Genomic DNA, 15,468 nt, shown 5'->3' on the forward strand with positions numbered 1-15,468 from the left:
TTTAGTGGTTTATTATGAAATCGACAAAAATCTTTTAGGTATGGACTCATTGTCACACCATGATTAATTAGGCAAAGTCCAAATGATTATGAGAGTGGTTGTAAACCTCAGCTACCCAGTGAAGGAAGTAGCTCGCAGGAAATTACGTTACAACCGTAGGTTGAAAATGAGCTGCTTATCTTGTAATGCTTTCAAGGTCCAAAAACACGTTAAGGAAGTAATCGGGATTCTACATTATTTAGTAATTGCACACCTGAATTATTTTGAATTAGCTCCAAACGTAAATGACGTTACCAAGCTTCTGAACAATGCAGAGATCGTGGGTCACCTGTAAAAGCAGCTAATAGAGATATCGGAAGGGTCTTGGAGCATGCGGAACTTACATTATTCAAGCTGTCCCTGTTATTACAATGCTGTGGAAACTTGAAGACACAAGACGTTAAAGATGCATTTCATAAGAAGTTATCTGACAGGTTTTTATGTAGCTTGTATTGATAACTCACATTTTGTCGTTAACTGATATATCAACTCTGCATGATAAGTTGCGTGGTATATCAAACTACTTTTTTTCATGTGTGTAACAACAATATTCTGTGGGTAATGAGCTTCATGTTTAGACTTGCCGTCGTCCAGTCAGGAACCAGTCTTTTATTGCTGGCTTCTCCATAGGTCTACGTATGAAAAATTGAGGACTTTTGTCCGAGAGTTTCTCCACTGTGGTGCTTCAACAAAGGCCGGGGGTTCGCACAAGGCTTCCCTATTCTCTTTCACAACGTATGACATTTTGGGCAAGGTCCCTTTCTGGCATAAGACCGGCTTAATAAACAACCCAACGAATCTGGTCCAAAATCCCGAAAAAGACCTAATGCCCTTTGTGGTATATGACTTGCTATTTCGACTCTATTATATTACCGTCGTTTTTTAAAAGTATGTTTGCACTCAAAACAATTCTACTTACCTGCCAAGGTTAGATCAGGCATCGATATCGTTCAATTTTAGTTGTCTGTAAAAGAAAACTATTGAGGTGGCTTTGTCTGTCCGTTCGCACTTTTTCTGTCCGCCCTCAGATCTTAAAAACTACTCAGGCTAAAGGGCTGCAAGTTGTTATGTTGTTCATCCACCCTCCAATCATCAAACTTACCAAATTGCAGCTCTCTAGCCTTAGTAGTTTTTATTTTATATAAGGTTAAATTTAGCCATAATCGCACCTCTGGCACCGCCATATGCACCAACAACACAGACCACCACCGGACGGCGTCTCAGTTTCATAGGCCGCGTCTAAGAGTTTCATGGGCCGTGGCTGAGTTTCATGGGCCGCGGCTAAGCGTTCCATGGGCTGCGGCTGAAAGTTTCATACAGCATTATATGCTGTACAGAAAACTAGATTGCGCCGAAGAAACTTCGGCGCATTTTTTACTTGTTTTCTTTCAATTTGGCAAGTTTCGTAACGAAGAATTTACGCGTTCTCTTTATAAGTCTGAAACGAGAATTCAGGGTTTTCTGCCGACCATATCTTGGTCCTTTATTCGCAAAATTAGTTGAATTTTATATATCATTTGTCTGCATATAAGTGTATGTGGATAACGAGCACGAATATTGGCCATTACAACGTCCTAACTTGAGGCGGTGCGTCTATTGGGTTCAGCATCACTCAATCACTGACAACTTGTAACCCGAGGGGAAATTCGTCGACCAAACAAAAACTTTGACCTGGTCCATTCTTTTCTTAGAGACGTAATTATGGATGAACAACAACGAACGCAAGCATAAGAACATTCTTCCAATATATCTTATAATTCTTCTCTCTCTCTCTCTCTCTCTCTCTCTCTCTCTCTCTCTCTCTCTCTCTCTCTCTCTCTCTCTCTCTCTCGTTACATACATGTAAGACGTCAACACAAGCGTACCCAGAGGGTGCATAGCTGGTTGTTGTTGCTGAACAGAGAACAGTCATTTTAAACAGTTAACAAACCTTGATCAAAAGGCTGACGGTATACTGTTGATTTTTCAGGTCAATCTCCTGGCTAAACGCCCTCATAAAAGACGAGCTTTTAACGCGTCGCAGGCTGGTTTTACTGTCGATATATCGGTAATGATTTTGGTAGCGCCTTCAGCAATTGCTCACATGCATCTCTTGACTGAGATCCAGCCGTCTAAACAACGTTGAACCCGGATATATAAATCTTCCTCGCACCGGGACTTCAATGAAAGACCCTTTGAAAAATCATGCCATTTTCCATTAACTTTCTTCTCCGTTGTGCTAAGTCTCTCTCTCTCTCTCTCTCTCTCTCTCTCTCTCTCTCTCTCTCTCTCTCTCTCTCTCTCTGTGACTTTATTTTCTTTCTTCCTATGAACTTACCTTTGCATATTTAACCCTTGTGGTTTTCTCTCAACGGAGACCAAATCTCAGGAGCCAAGTTGGAAACTTCCAATTTATAGCTTGAGATATGTTGAGATATTTAAAGGATACATATAATACACACACACACACATATATATATATATTATATATATATATATACATATATATATATATATATATATATATATATATATATATATATATATATATATATATATATATATATGAGCGTGTGTGTGTGTGTGTGTATGTATGTTTGTGCGAACCACTTTAAACATATATCTCACACAATGTTAACAGCCCGAAGAGACTAAAAACTACCTGGTCCCTTAACATTGGTCTTTACTGGAAGAAAACCAGAGGTTAATAATCTGAGTCAGAGGTAAGGCCTCAGATAAAACTGAAAACAAACGAGAGCGGAGCAAACCTACCAACCTTGTTCCGAGTCTTCTAACACAAATTTTATTGCAAAGGGACCAAAGAAATTAATGCGAGCATCTTTTTATTATTATCATTATTTATCATCGTGCAAGAAATTCCTTAATGCTGGCGTCCTAGACAAGTAATGGAACGAAAAATAGACATTATCATCATTTTAATGTAATAGAAGTGATAATGACAACAAGAGAAAAACAGTGGTAGTGATAATACAGATGGTAGTAGATATTTAAGCTGTACGAGGTAAAAAGAGCAAAACCGAAAATTAACAAAATGCAGGAGCGAATAGACCAAAGAAACCGATGAGTATTATAAAACAAAGTATTCAAACCAGGCAGAGACAGAGACAGTGACTGATGGAAGACTCAACGAAACGGGCAGCTTTGTGTCCTAAGTAACCAAGACAAGAAGATTAAAGGAAATAAAAAGTAGGATTTCATTGCACAATAAGATATTTTACTTTACATGCATGGAAAACTGTGTAAGAAGTTAATATCCAGAGAGAACGAGCAGTTCTGGTACTGTATACTATTATAGCAATGTCATATTTGGAGAATTCGTGTCGTGACTGATATTATCAAAGATGCACAGAAAACCAGGTTGATAATTTCCCTTAAAAATGTTTCAACTTTTATAAGTTATGAAATTTTATGTTAGCATCTCCCCTCCGCGCTGCGCCCCTTCCTTCCTCTCTCTCTCTCTCTCTCTCTCTCTCTCTCTCTCTCTCTCTCTCTCTCTCTCTCTCTCTCTCTCTCTCTCTCTCTCTCTCTCAGTTAACATCTGTGATCAGCATGTGACTTTTCCTCGTAGATATTTCAGTGATATATATATACTGTGTATATATATGTATATATATATATATATATGTATGTATGTATGTATATTTCAGTGATATATATATATATATATATATATATATATATATATATATATATATATATATATATATATATATATATATATATCATGTCATATATCACCAATAAGCAAATGATCTGGAAATGGTGACGCCTAGGAAACACAAGAAAATAGTCACTGCCACTTTCCGCCTACAACTGCAAAATCAGGGATAAATCAAAGGTGCACATAACCTCCAGAGAATTAATTATTTCGTTTGCTGGCTTCAAAGGTTCATTAGCAGCACTTTACAACTCGCCACCAATTGACAGTCATCCTCTAGCTTCTTGAATGTGAACACCCATGGCTTAAGAATCTGCGTGGAAGTTTCTGCGCACTTGTATTGAGGCCGGAACCCAAGAGACGTGATACAGCTGTGGCCGGCAAATTTCATGAAAGCCTAAACCAGCAACGTGCTTCTGGGTTTTATCAATGATAAATATAAACAAAGTCTGAAATAGCACTGACTTAACCCTACCAAAGAGATGTTTTCTTAGGGGTTTTCGTGGAAGAGGGCGTAACTAATAACGATTCCCAGTCATTTTGTGAAAGTTACTAAAAAAAAATTAAGAGGCAAAAGAGAGGGTGAGAGAGAAGTTTTATGATAAAAAGGAAAAGAGTGAGAGGGAAACAGGGAAAGAGAAAGTGATGGATGGAAAAATACGAATCAAGAATATGTCATCATTATGTCGAAATTCAAAATATCCTTAATAAGCGTGGAGAGAGAGAGATTTTGTGTAGGAACCAAAGTCTTTTTTAGAACGACATTTTACCCACCTCTTTTTGAATGGTCACCATGAATAACTACCAGACAAATCAAAACAATATTTAATAACATGAAAATCATAGAGGATAGTTATAGTTTAATAGAGATGGTCGATATCCTATTAAAATACCTTCGCTCAAAAAAACTTGAATGTGAAGATCATGACCCTGGGTCATATGGATCAATGTCCTTCCATTCCTTCACTTTTCTCACTGTGTAGCCGTTTCTTTTATCCATCTCTCTTCCTTATAGTCTCTTTATACATTTCAAGTTTGAGTCTCATAGGCATGACACTTCTCCAACCATTTTCAATCCTTCCGCTACCTCCCTTATTTCACTGCCGCTTGCTGGGCTTCTATTCCTATTCTCCCATGATCCAATACATTTACTCCTAAATATCTGAAGGAATCAGTCACTTCCATTTACCATTATCTAGAGTCTAGATGATGGTAGAATAGAAGTGACTAACATTACATGATCTTGTCCCCTCTTTTGCAATCAAACAATCTCCATTTTTCTTTCGCTAGATATCTCGTTTCATCGATTCTGTTTCGAAGCGCCTCATAAACTCCTCCTTCAGTATCCTTAACTATAGCCCAGTTTTCAGGAGTCATCTTAAGTTACTATCATTTCTTTCTTCTCTTATTAGAATTGCCTTCTATTTTCACTTTTAATGCAACCAGACAATGGTCATTCATTACCCTAACCTTATCTCTTCACACAATGCTATTATGCATTGTGGTATCACATAATCTGTTATATGGTTTCCACAATATTCTATTCTTTGAGTATTATAGTGGTTATTTTTCTTCTAAAACCGCATTTTCTCCTGCTCTTCTTAATTGTAACTTCAATAGTCCTTGGAGTTAATTATTTTTATTATCTTAGGCTTTTTGTTTTCTTGATATACCAAGTACTATAACCATCTTTGCCTTAATATATCTTAACCAAACTAGATAATCAGTCTTTCTCCCTGCCATCCTTGAATACCCTGTCTTAGAGTTTCAATTCCACTAATCATCATAGCCTCCAACTTTTCCCTTTAAACCCATTTGTTATTGCATAACCGATTGCCAGTTCTTTCATGATTTTTACTCTGCTCAGTCGTGAAACTGTTTTTGTTTCACTCCCCTAATGAGGCTACCAATGGGGTTCCCTTGGTCAGGGGGTCCACAACTTTTCACTGGACTTTCGGACATTGTGAATTCAATCCACAGCTATTGGCACTTCCGTGGGAAGAAACATCCACATTCAGTCACTGCACTGCCAGTCATATATATATATATATATATATATATATATATATATATATATATATATATATATATATATATATATGTGTGTGTGTGTGTATGTATATATACACACACACTCTGAGCATTAGAGAACCAGATATCCAACCAGATATCACTTTTAGTTGGTATCTGATATCACTTTTTACTTCCAGGAATATATATATATATATATATATATATATATATATAAACATATATATATATATAACACATATGTGTGTGTGCGCGTGCGCACGTGTATTGAATTATAACCATAATTGCATAGTGATATTAGGACTTACTCAATGTAACGCTATTTTACTGTCAAGAATTAACCAGGAAGCACAACCGGTCATACACTACAACGCACATTTGCATAATTATTCCAGATCATGAACAACGTAATTTCTGGTCTGACAAGACTTGTCAAGTCTAGCAAATCTTGATATGCAGAATAAACTGGTAGAGATTTTTTTATCTTCCTCAGATCCCCCTTTTTGTAGGGAGTGAAACCTGTACCAGAATAAGCAACGATCAATGGCCTTTCCTGTACAGTATAATTTCGTTGCCTTGTTGGGCTATAGTATTACAGCCTAGGTAGAATGAGTGTGTGTGTGTGTGTGTGTGTGTGTGTGTGTGTGTGTGTGGAGAGAGAGAGAGAGAGAGAGAGAGAAAGAGAGATTCCAGGCCTGTAGTTGGGCCTCTCTACCTGATCAGCGAAGTCGAGCCAGCAGTGGAACCCGACCTGAAACAAGGTACCGGGTGCCATTTTTCAGTGATCCCTTCGCCCGCTAACATCCATATGTGTTACGTTCACGTTGTTTGACAGCGTTATATAGTTGTTTGTCACATCGTTTTTCGTTGCAATGTGGGCCTGCAGCTCCTTTGACCGAGGGACACCATCAGAAGAATTCTCGCCCCTTAAACGGCACTAATTAATTTCATTGAGGGCTCACGTCCTGAATACCCAGCCGCGACCGCTGCTGTTTTTGTTGTAGTTGTTGCTGCTGCTGCTGCTGCTATGGCCGACCACGTCGACGAAAATCTCCGACCCTGGGAAGAAACTTGGTGAATGAATTTGCAAACAGGTTAGCGAAAAGGAATAATAATACAAAGAAAAAAAAAATACAATGAAGTGAAATATAATGGTGCGAATGTAAAGAAACCGATTTTTTTTCGTTTCGATTTATCGTAAATATATATTTTTTAAATACTGAGGAGTGTCTATGTGGGTGGAGATGAGGGACTAAAGAAATGGACATAGGCTTGTATAGGGTGTGTGTGTGTGTTATGTGAGTATGGTGGACGGGGGGTGTCTGAGCGAGTGGTGAGAGGGGAGAGGTATCCGTGTGGCTGCCTCCACAATCCACACGCAGTCCCGGCCACGGGCCACAGTATCAGCTGGCGACCCGTGGGACCTGTAAGGGCGTAGCTCTCACCCAACGCCCCATCGCCCGCCCATCATACACCACCATCGCCGCCGCCCTTCAACATCCTGATGATCTCTCCACCACCAAGCGACGTTCCCGAATAACGAGGCGTTCTGGCCTGCGCAAGTCCTGCTGGGGTTCGCATTACGCCCTTCGTTAAGCCACTCCGTTATAGAGAGACACCCAGAGGAATGATCATTTCAGAGGACATCCCTAAATCTCCAGCTTAAAGACATTGCTTCCTCTCTCTCTCTCTCTCTCTCTCTCTCTCTCTCTCTCTCTCTCTCTCTCTCTCTCTCTCTCTCGTGACATTTCAGCGAGTGATAAATGTGCAGGGTGCTTCATTTGTCTCTGTGGTCTCCGTCTCTCTCTCTACTAGTGAACTTTAGCAATTGTGATTTAAACGGGAGATAGGCGTGTTTCAGTGTTGAAGAAAGAGACACGTAATGTGTTATTATTCAGTGCGGACTTTCACCAAATATCCAGCGTGGAAAAATTCCTGACCTGCGTGGCTTCGGGTGAAATGGAATCAGGTGTTTAATACCTACTGAAAGGAGGAGAAGGAATAAAACGGAAGGAATATATATGTATACACATGAGAGACAAGCTCCTCCTGTTTAGTCCATTTCCTGAATAAGGTCATTTTGTCATCAAAACCCGTCTCCCGTGGACAACTTCCTCCGCAAAAACCGTCCAGTTTGCATGAGTTTCGTTGCAGACTTGTACGACAAGTGAAGTGATTATACGAGGGATACAAAAACAAAAACGTGAATTGACTTTATCAGCTCATGAGCTTTAGATTCTACGAATACGCACATGCACACACACACGCACGCAGACACAATAGTAGCTGAATAACGGGTTTCTTAAACTCTTGCAAAAAATGCTCCACTTTTGCCACAAAAGCACTCGGTTAGCAAGTGTTCTATAATTGGTGAAGGTGTTATCAATAACAGCATGTTACTGGTGTTTGCTTCATACCCATGTACGTAAACCCTCCTGGGATGCCACGCCCCAATTGAGGAAGGATCCATAACGGGGTGGACTATGCTGTCACAAGAGTAGACAGACCTCTTTTCAAATTCATCCACTGTCCCGGACTTATTCCTCTGAACTCAGAGTGATTGGAAGACTATTATATATATGCTTTTATATTATATATATATATATATGCATGTTATTGTGATAAAAGAAAGCGCGAACACTTGTCATTAATGCAGCGCTGCGTGCAGTCTAGTTATGATCACTACATCGTATTGCAAATGAGTTGCCGAATTCAGTGATACAGTATTTCTGGCTATCATCCCTAGTGTCCAGCGAACAACAACCACCCTTGACCCCATCACACGCACAGAAGCCATCCATTGGTATACAGAACTCATTTCCTGTACGGCACCGTTATTGCTACAACATTCACATCCTTCTCTCTCTCTCTCTCTCTCTCTCTCTCTCTCTCTCTCTCTCTCTCTCTCTCTCTCTCTCTTGTTTCATAAAAGAATCCGCAGTTTCATTGTTTTCATTTTATACTTATGCCATTTCGTATACCGTCAATTCTTTCGGCATTCTGATCGACACACATAGAGGACTCTTATCCTGTTCATTCCAGAAACGATGCCATATTTCACTGGTTAAGGTAGGCAGCCTAAATCCTTTCATTTTGTTGTCGTAGTCGACACGGACACCGGGAACGTGACATAAACTCTTCAGTATCCTATCACGTTACACGATTTCCACGATTACATTACGTTCCTTCTTCCAACCTACAATCGGCCCCTTCCCTCTCAGCTACCCACCTGACTACGAAGTAAGAACCTACCTCTCCCCCTCTCTCCTATCTTCCTTTTGGTGCAGTCTCCCTCAGCATCTCCCCACCTCCTCCCTTCCTACAATAAGCTCCCCTCCTCCCTCCCCACCTCCTCCCTTCCTACAATAAGCTTCCCTCCTCCCTCCCCACCCCTCTCCCAGCATCCCTTTCGTGTAGAACTACCCTCATCTTCAACCTCATCATCAACTCTCATCCTCACTGGCAACAGTTCTGTATCTGTAGGGAGAGAGAGAGTGGGCGAGAGAAAAAATTGAGACACATATATACACACACACAAACACACACACACACACTCTCTTTCACAAGCCTTACGCCTCATCCTAACTGGCTTCACTCAGACACCGCCCATCGCACCATCATCACCATCGCTATCTTCTCCCTCCCTATTCACCAATTCCCCCATATTTTTCTTCTCCTTCTTCTTCCCTTTCCGTCTCAAAAAAAATACTGGGATGAACAATAACAAAAATACCTCCAGAAAAGTGTTCCTTCGCAATACGCAGCTCTCATAGCTTGGCAGATCAGTCTGTCTGGATATCACTTGACAGTTTAAAGAACTTTTCATAAACATCTTGAATTCGTTCATGAATAAGTTTACTTGTCATTGAAAGTAGAAAAATACTAAGAAAAGAAGAAAGGAACATTTTGTAAAATTCATATCTTCTCTTTCAAGTGAATCCCTTTCCCAACCCCCAAGAAAAAAGGGAGACCTTTTCTGTCACCGACGACCCTTTGCAACTGCTGCTGCTGCTGCTGCTGCTGCTACTACATCTCGGCCAGCAGTAGGGGACGATAGCCAGTAGCAGAGCCGTGGTGGTGTCCATGTAGAAGCGCAGGAGAGCCCCAGCCAAACACGCTGCTCTTGCTTCACAATGTTTCGTAGTTCAGGTGAGACCTGTGATTCAAAGCATGCCAATCTGATGTACATTTTTCTACAGTTTACTTGCAGAGGAAAGTTTGCCGTACAGAGAGTTTGTTATTTCTTTTCGGAACCTTACTTATGAGCAAAGAGGTTAAAGAAATCTTCTTATCTAAGTGGGAGGATCAAGACTAAAGGGTTGCCGACGGATGTGTTGTAAGAGAAACTAAAATCGCAGCACTATTGTTATACATTCATGTACATATCCCCTGTACAATAAATAGAATGCTCTTTTTATATCGTAGTTTTAAGTTAATGGTATCATAATAAGACAAATTTTAGAATAATAATGTATTTAACAATAAATGAAATCACCATATATCTAATGAACATTATTTTGTTTGCTCCCCGGGGAATTTCGATGCCCCAAGTTAGTGATCTTTGCATATCTTGAGTTGTAAAACTACATAATTAATTGGGAAAAAGTAACGGAATGTAAATTTATCAACGATGGAATTGGACAGATCTACGCAGTGCAGTCATTACCCCCGGGAGCGGGTAATGACTGCATGGGTGAAATGCAGGCAGCAGGGTCAGGCAACTCCACACACAACATTTTGTGCATCTGCTCAGCCGGAAACGCTCTGTCGGTGGTAGTGAACGCTGAATTTATGAATGAGTGGAAGCAAGATGAGTGTGAGAGTTCTTTATTGGGCGGTACTACAAACTTAGACGCTTAATCGAAGAAATATTTATTTACCATTCGTTTTCTTATTACGAGTATGCCTTGTTTGTCTTGTGGAGAATTTTTTTTACACTTAGTTGATTTACAATAGTAATGATACTGAAGTGTATGTATGCAAGAATTATTCTTATGTGTGCCAATGTTATAGATGTAAAATTATATTTTAAGAATATGGTACAACTGTCTCTAATCTTATTCTACTCTCATATTTGACGAAACAAATATCTCTGCTACCGTGAATCGTTCGGTCCCCTAGAAACTTGATTTTGGTGGCATCACTAAATGGTCAAACAATAATACTCAATGTTATCGTAAACCACTCTTTTATAACTTTGCTTTTTAAAGTAGGGGTTTGGTGATTTGGCAATATTCAATTCACATAAAAGTTTTTCACTCAAAACTTGTTTGTATCTTACATACATACATACATACATATATTCATTTGGTGATCTGATTGACTCTTTTATGGCTTTCCATCTACTCTTCATTGAAACGCCTCATTACTTGGTGGCGTTGGCAACATAAGACTAGAAGTACCCAGAGGCCAAGCTCTCGGCATTTAATCCATATAACTGTTTTTGAAAGTTGAAGAGATGATGAACATGATAAAATATACAGCTCATTTTCAGGGGAAATAATTTGATACTCATAAATTAAACCTACCTTCTAAGAATAACTGAATTGTAATGACAATTTTATTTCTACAATATACAGTACACTGCTGTCACGGTAACCAGTTTTTGAAAGATCACCATTACTGACAATTCCATTTCCCTTGATAAGATTAATAAATCTTGTAATGATAATAATGCCATCTTGTCAGCCAACAGTTCTTACTTTTTCATTAGAAAACGAAGGTAGGGGTTTGTGGGCTGTAATGCTTTCAGTTACATTCTGACCTTGGTTAGTTGAACGGAAATTGAATGCCTCAACAAAAAATTTGTTAGTGGATGCCCCAAAATAAAATAATTTGAACACTGCTTCCTTTAGAATCCAGTTATCCCCAAAACCTTCGTGAGTTCTTTTTTAATTGTGAAAAGCATCATCATCATCATAAACGTTCTTAAGACAGCCTTTCCCTTTCTGGGGTTAGACCTGGAACCAGTTCTCTTCACTCCTCTGTCCTGTGCACTTTTTGCCTGAATTCCCATCTTGTCTAAGTATTTCCCCGGGCCATTTTTCGTGATTTCTTTGCCCTTCCTGCCCTTTGTCCTGTTACTTCCAAATCGACAACATTTCTGACTAACTTTTCCACATTCATTCTCAGCAAATGTCCAAACCATTTTATTTTTTGAGATCACAGTCTATTATCCAGGCGCTGGACACCACATCTTCCCACTACTTCCTCATCCATGTAATTTTTCCCCACACTTTGGCCTTGAATCCTAGCATTGTAGAGCCTCTTCTGCATGAAACAATCTAGGCTTTTGTGCAAGCATCATAAGTTTACTAATGGCAAACTTGTACTTTCAAATAACCTAGCAATCTTTTCATTTCATCCAGGCTGTTGCTTGATTTTTTTTTTCTTCTTGTCCTTTCACTGTCTGTTTAGTGGTCTAGTGTGTCCCTAGGTAACAGCAGTAATGTCCTGCATCTTCTAGGACCTACCCTTCTACCAGAACATAGTCTTCCACCCCCCTTTTTTCATTATTTTCTCTCTTTATAGATTTTCAACATCAAAACCTTCGCATTCCATGCATATTTTGCAAGCCTGAATATCTCTTGTGATACCATTTTGTTGTACGTGAGACACTGTAATGAGTTCAGCTTGGTACCTTGTACCTTTCCCATAACATCCAAATGTCAACTTCCTTGACTCTACCCTTTCCTTTTTTTCCTTTTCCCAGCTTCCCGGTATTTTTTTAGCATATCGCTTGTTATTCCTGATGATCCTGGGTTTTTCCACTTTTCATTTTCAGAAACGATCAGTGTCCTTTACTATATTCCCAAAAATTAGCACTGATGAACACAATCCCAGAAACTGGATAACCAGCTTCTCAGAAAGCAAAGAATAGAATAAATGCTTCATTCCAGTTTCCTGTGGTCAAAATATTGTGCACAAATCAGATTCTTTTGGCTTGCTGAAACTATTCAAATGCTTTTCAAATTCTACTGAATGCATAGTACACACAAAGATGCTGAAAATGTTTGGCATAACATTTGAACCCTGATCTGGCTGCAAAGACTTATGGAAGGCCTGTACACATGAAAAACTCAGCAAGTTCCTTAACTATGATTTTAGCCTTAATGTTCGTAAGGGAGATTTGGAAAATATGAGTAAACAGAATCTTATCTGGTACGAGAAAAACGTTGGATAGTCAGTAATAATTGTACTCATTTTCTCTTGAGAACTACGTTTTGGCAACCATGCAATTATCCTTGTTTTTCTGTTTCACCTTGACTCTCTTTGTGTACAAAGATTTTTGCAGAACAGAAATTGGGAAGCTTCCTTCATTGTCAGATCTGTTTTTATCAATACTCTAATATCAGTGCTGTACAATGCTCATTAATTGTTTTTGCCTAGTGAGCACACCACTCCCAAACCCATATTTTGCCAACTTCAAGTCAAACAGGCTAGATGACTCTGTTCATTAGAATAAGTTTCTCTTTATCAAGAGAAACAGAAGCACATGACTAAAAAATGTACCACGCACTTCCATAACAAATAGAAATGAAGGAATCTGTTTACTTTCATGCTGAAGTTCGTTGTTTGAAAATGACTGGGTCTGCTCTAACTTTGTTACCAGTTAAGTCATTAGTCAACAGACAGGAAGCTGCACAGCTGCAACAACAGGCTCAATGGTCACATCAATCCAGATAAATCAAATGAAAGGGGCATCATGTGTAACTTAACTCACTCCTTGCAACAAAACCGACACAGGCAACTCACTTAAAAACAACTTTGTAGGTGCAACACTGTCATGCAAGATCTAAATGAGTCCAGAAAGAGTATTTTCACTAGCAACAGAGGTTCTTCATACAAAAAGTCTAACGGTTTTTCATGAAAACTGGAAATGAAAACCAGAACTTATGATTGGGGTAACTTGAACCTAACTAAATATATTATGTCAGACTTCTAAGCAAAAGTTTGTGTGGATTGTTACAGCAACACGCGTTATCTAAACTCATCAAAATTTGTATAAACTTTATTGAAACCACCCAATTGTCACATATTCTACTCTAGCAAATTCTACCCAAGGCAGAATATGAAATTTCGTTTCACCTTTAAAGTTACGCTGGGTACCAGAGCCAGCTGAAGGTCGGTGTAAGGACATGAGGCTAGCAACTTCATCCTAAGGTCTTCTTAGAACCAAAAGGCTAAATCTTTTTCGTGCCACCTCCGCTAAAGGAGAAAAAGGGTAATGGTAATATAGATGTGTATATGTGTATATATGTATATATATATATATATATATATATATATATATATATATATATATATATATATATATATATATATATAATATATATAAATGTATATATATGTATTTACATATATATATATATAATATAAATATATATGTATTTATATATAGTATATATATGTATATGTATATATATATATATATATATATATATATATATATATATATATATATATATATATATAACATACATACATACGTTGGTGTGATACTGCACATTTTCTTCATATTTCAATAATTCTATGTATTCCCACAACCAACTCTCTCTCTCTCTCTCTCTCTCTCTCTCTCTCTCTCTCTCTCTCTCTCTCTCTCTCTCTCTGTCAGTCTGCCTATTCCTATTTTTCTCTCCCCGTACTTTATCAGATTTCATCTGTCCTGGGAGCACCTATAATTATGTCATTAAGATTTACTACGCGGGTTCTGTTACCAATTATTTTACATCCTTATTGGCGCAACCATTTACAACGAACTCGTTCAGTCCGTCCACTGCACGTGCACTGTCTGTACCATTTATCTGTGAAGAGTTTGAAGCAAAATACCAAGAACGGGGTGATTGGCCTGTGACTCTTTGTTTTATGTATGTGTCTGTTCATGTGTGGCGTCTGTGTGGGCATATCTGCATAATTATGTGTATATATGTATATATATATATTATATATATATATATATATATATATATATATATATATATATATATATATATATATATATATATATATATACAGTATATTTGTGTGTGTAAGGATATCTATATATAAGCTTATAATTACAGCTACATGTGCATATGAATGTGTTGTTGGTGTGCATATTATTGTGTCGGTTTTTCTTCCGTTGTATGTACACACACACACACACACACATACACACACACATATATGGAAGGACACGTGCCTAGAAATCAAACACAAGTCACACTGGATTCTAGATTCTCTTACAGTTTCAGCGGAGCAAGAAACTGTTAGTGGATGCATCAGCAAGCAGAACTTGCATTTCGGATGTAGCAGTAACCTTCTAAAAAAATTTAGTTATTTAACCTAATTTTAATAGAATGATGAGTATGAGGTTGAACTTGAAACCAGTAGTATTCATATCACCATTGAGTAGTCAATGCATGATTGTTCATTACTAAATGCAATCCTTAGACAAAACAGGAATTGTTTAGATAGAGTTAAGTTTATCTTACGTGCTGATAGTTCAAATAAAACAATTCATTATTTCTATTTCTTTCAGTGTAAAGTCTTTTTCAGACTGGCCTCCATGCTAAAACACTTAGAAAAAGAACACCTTTTAATTCTTACGAGAATGTGGTTAGTACTATTTCAGACTGCAAACAACTAACTTAAATCACAAAGTAAATGGAATAATGCAACGGTAGCTACGTGTACATGCATTTAACATGAGCTGTTCTTATACATTCACATGCACATTGAGAGTTTATTTAAATAAA

The 15,468-nt window shown here is 38.2% G+C and overlaps 1 protein-coding gene across 4 annotated transcripts in view; it reads left to right on the forward strand.

The window, feature by feature from the left end:
• Nucleotides 1-15,468, forward strand: part of LOC136845778 (innexin inx2-like) — a 650,831-nt gene that overhangs the window by 566,619 nt on the left and 68,744 nt on the right. The window contains exons 1-2 of one of the 4 annotated variants that reach the window (XM_067116051.1): nucleotides 6,341-6,822; nucleotides 9,663-9,877. The exons of the other annotated variants lie outside the window; for them this stretch is intronic. Of the exons in view, the coding sequence (XP_066972152.1) occupies nucleotides 9,862-9,877 (16 nt within the window). The 5' untranslated portion in view covers nucleotides 6,341-6,822; nucleotides 9,663-9,861. Of the gene's footprint in view, nucleotides 1-6,340; nucleotides 6,823-9,662; nucleotides 9,878-15,468 lie in introns of those variants that run through there. 4 annotated transcript variants of the gene reach the window in all.

The sequence above is a fragment of the Macrobrachium rosenbergii genome, chromosome 14 (assembly GCF_040412425.1).
Source record: "Macrobrachium rosenbergii isolate ZJJX-2024 chromosome 14, ASM4041242v1, whole genome shotgun sequence".
NCBI classification, from domain to species: domain Eukaryota; kingdom Metazoa; phylum Arthropoda; class Malacostraca; order Decapoda; family Palaemonidae; genus Macrobrachium; species Macrobrachium rosenbergii.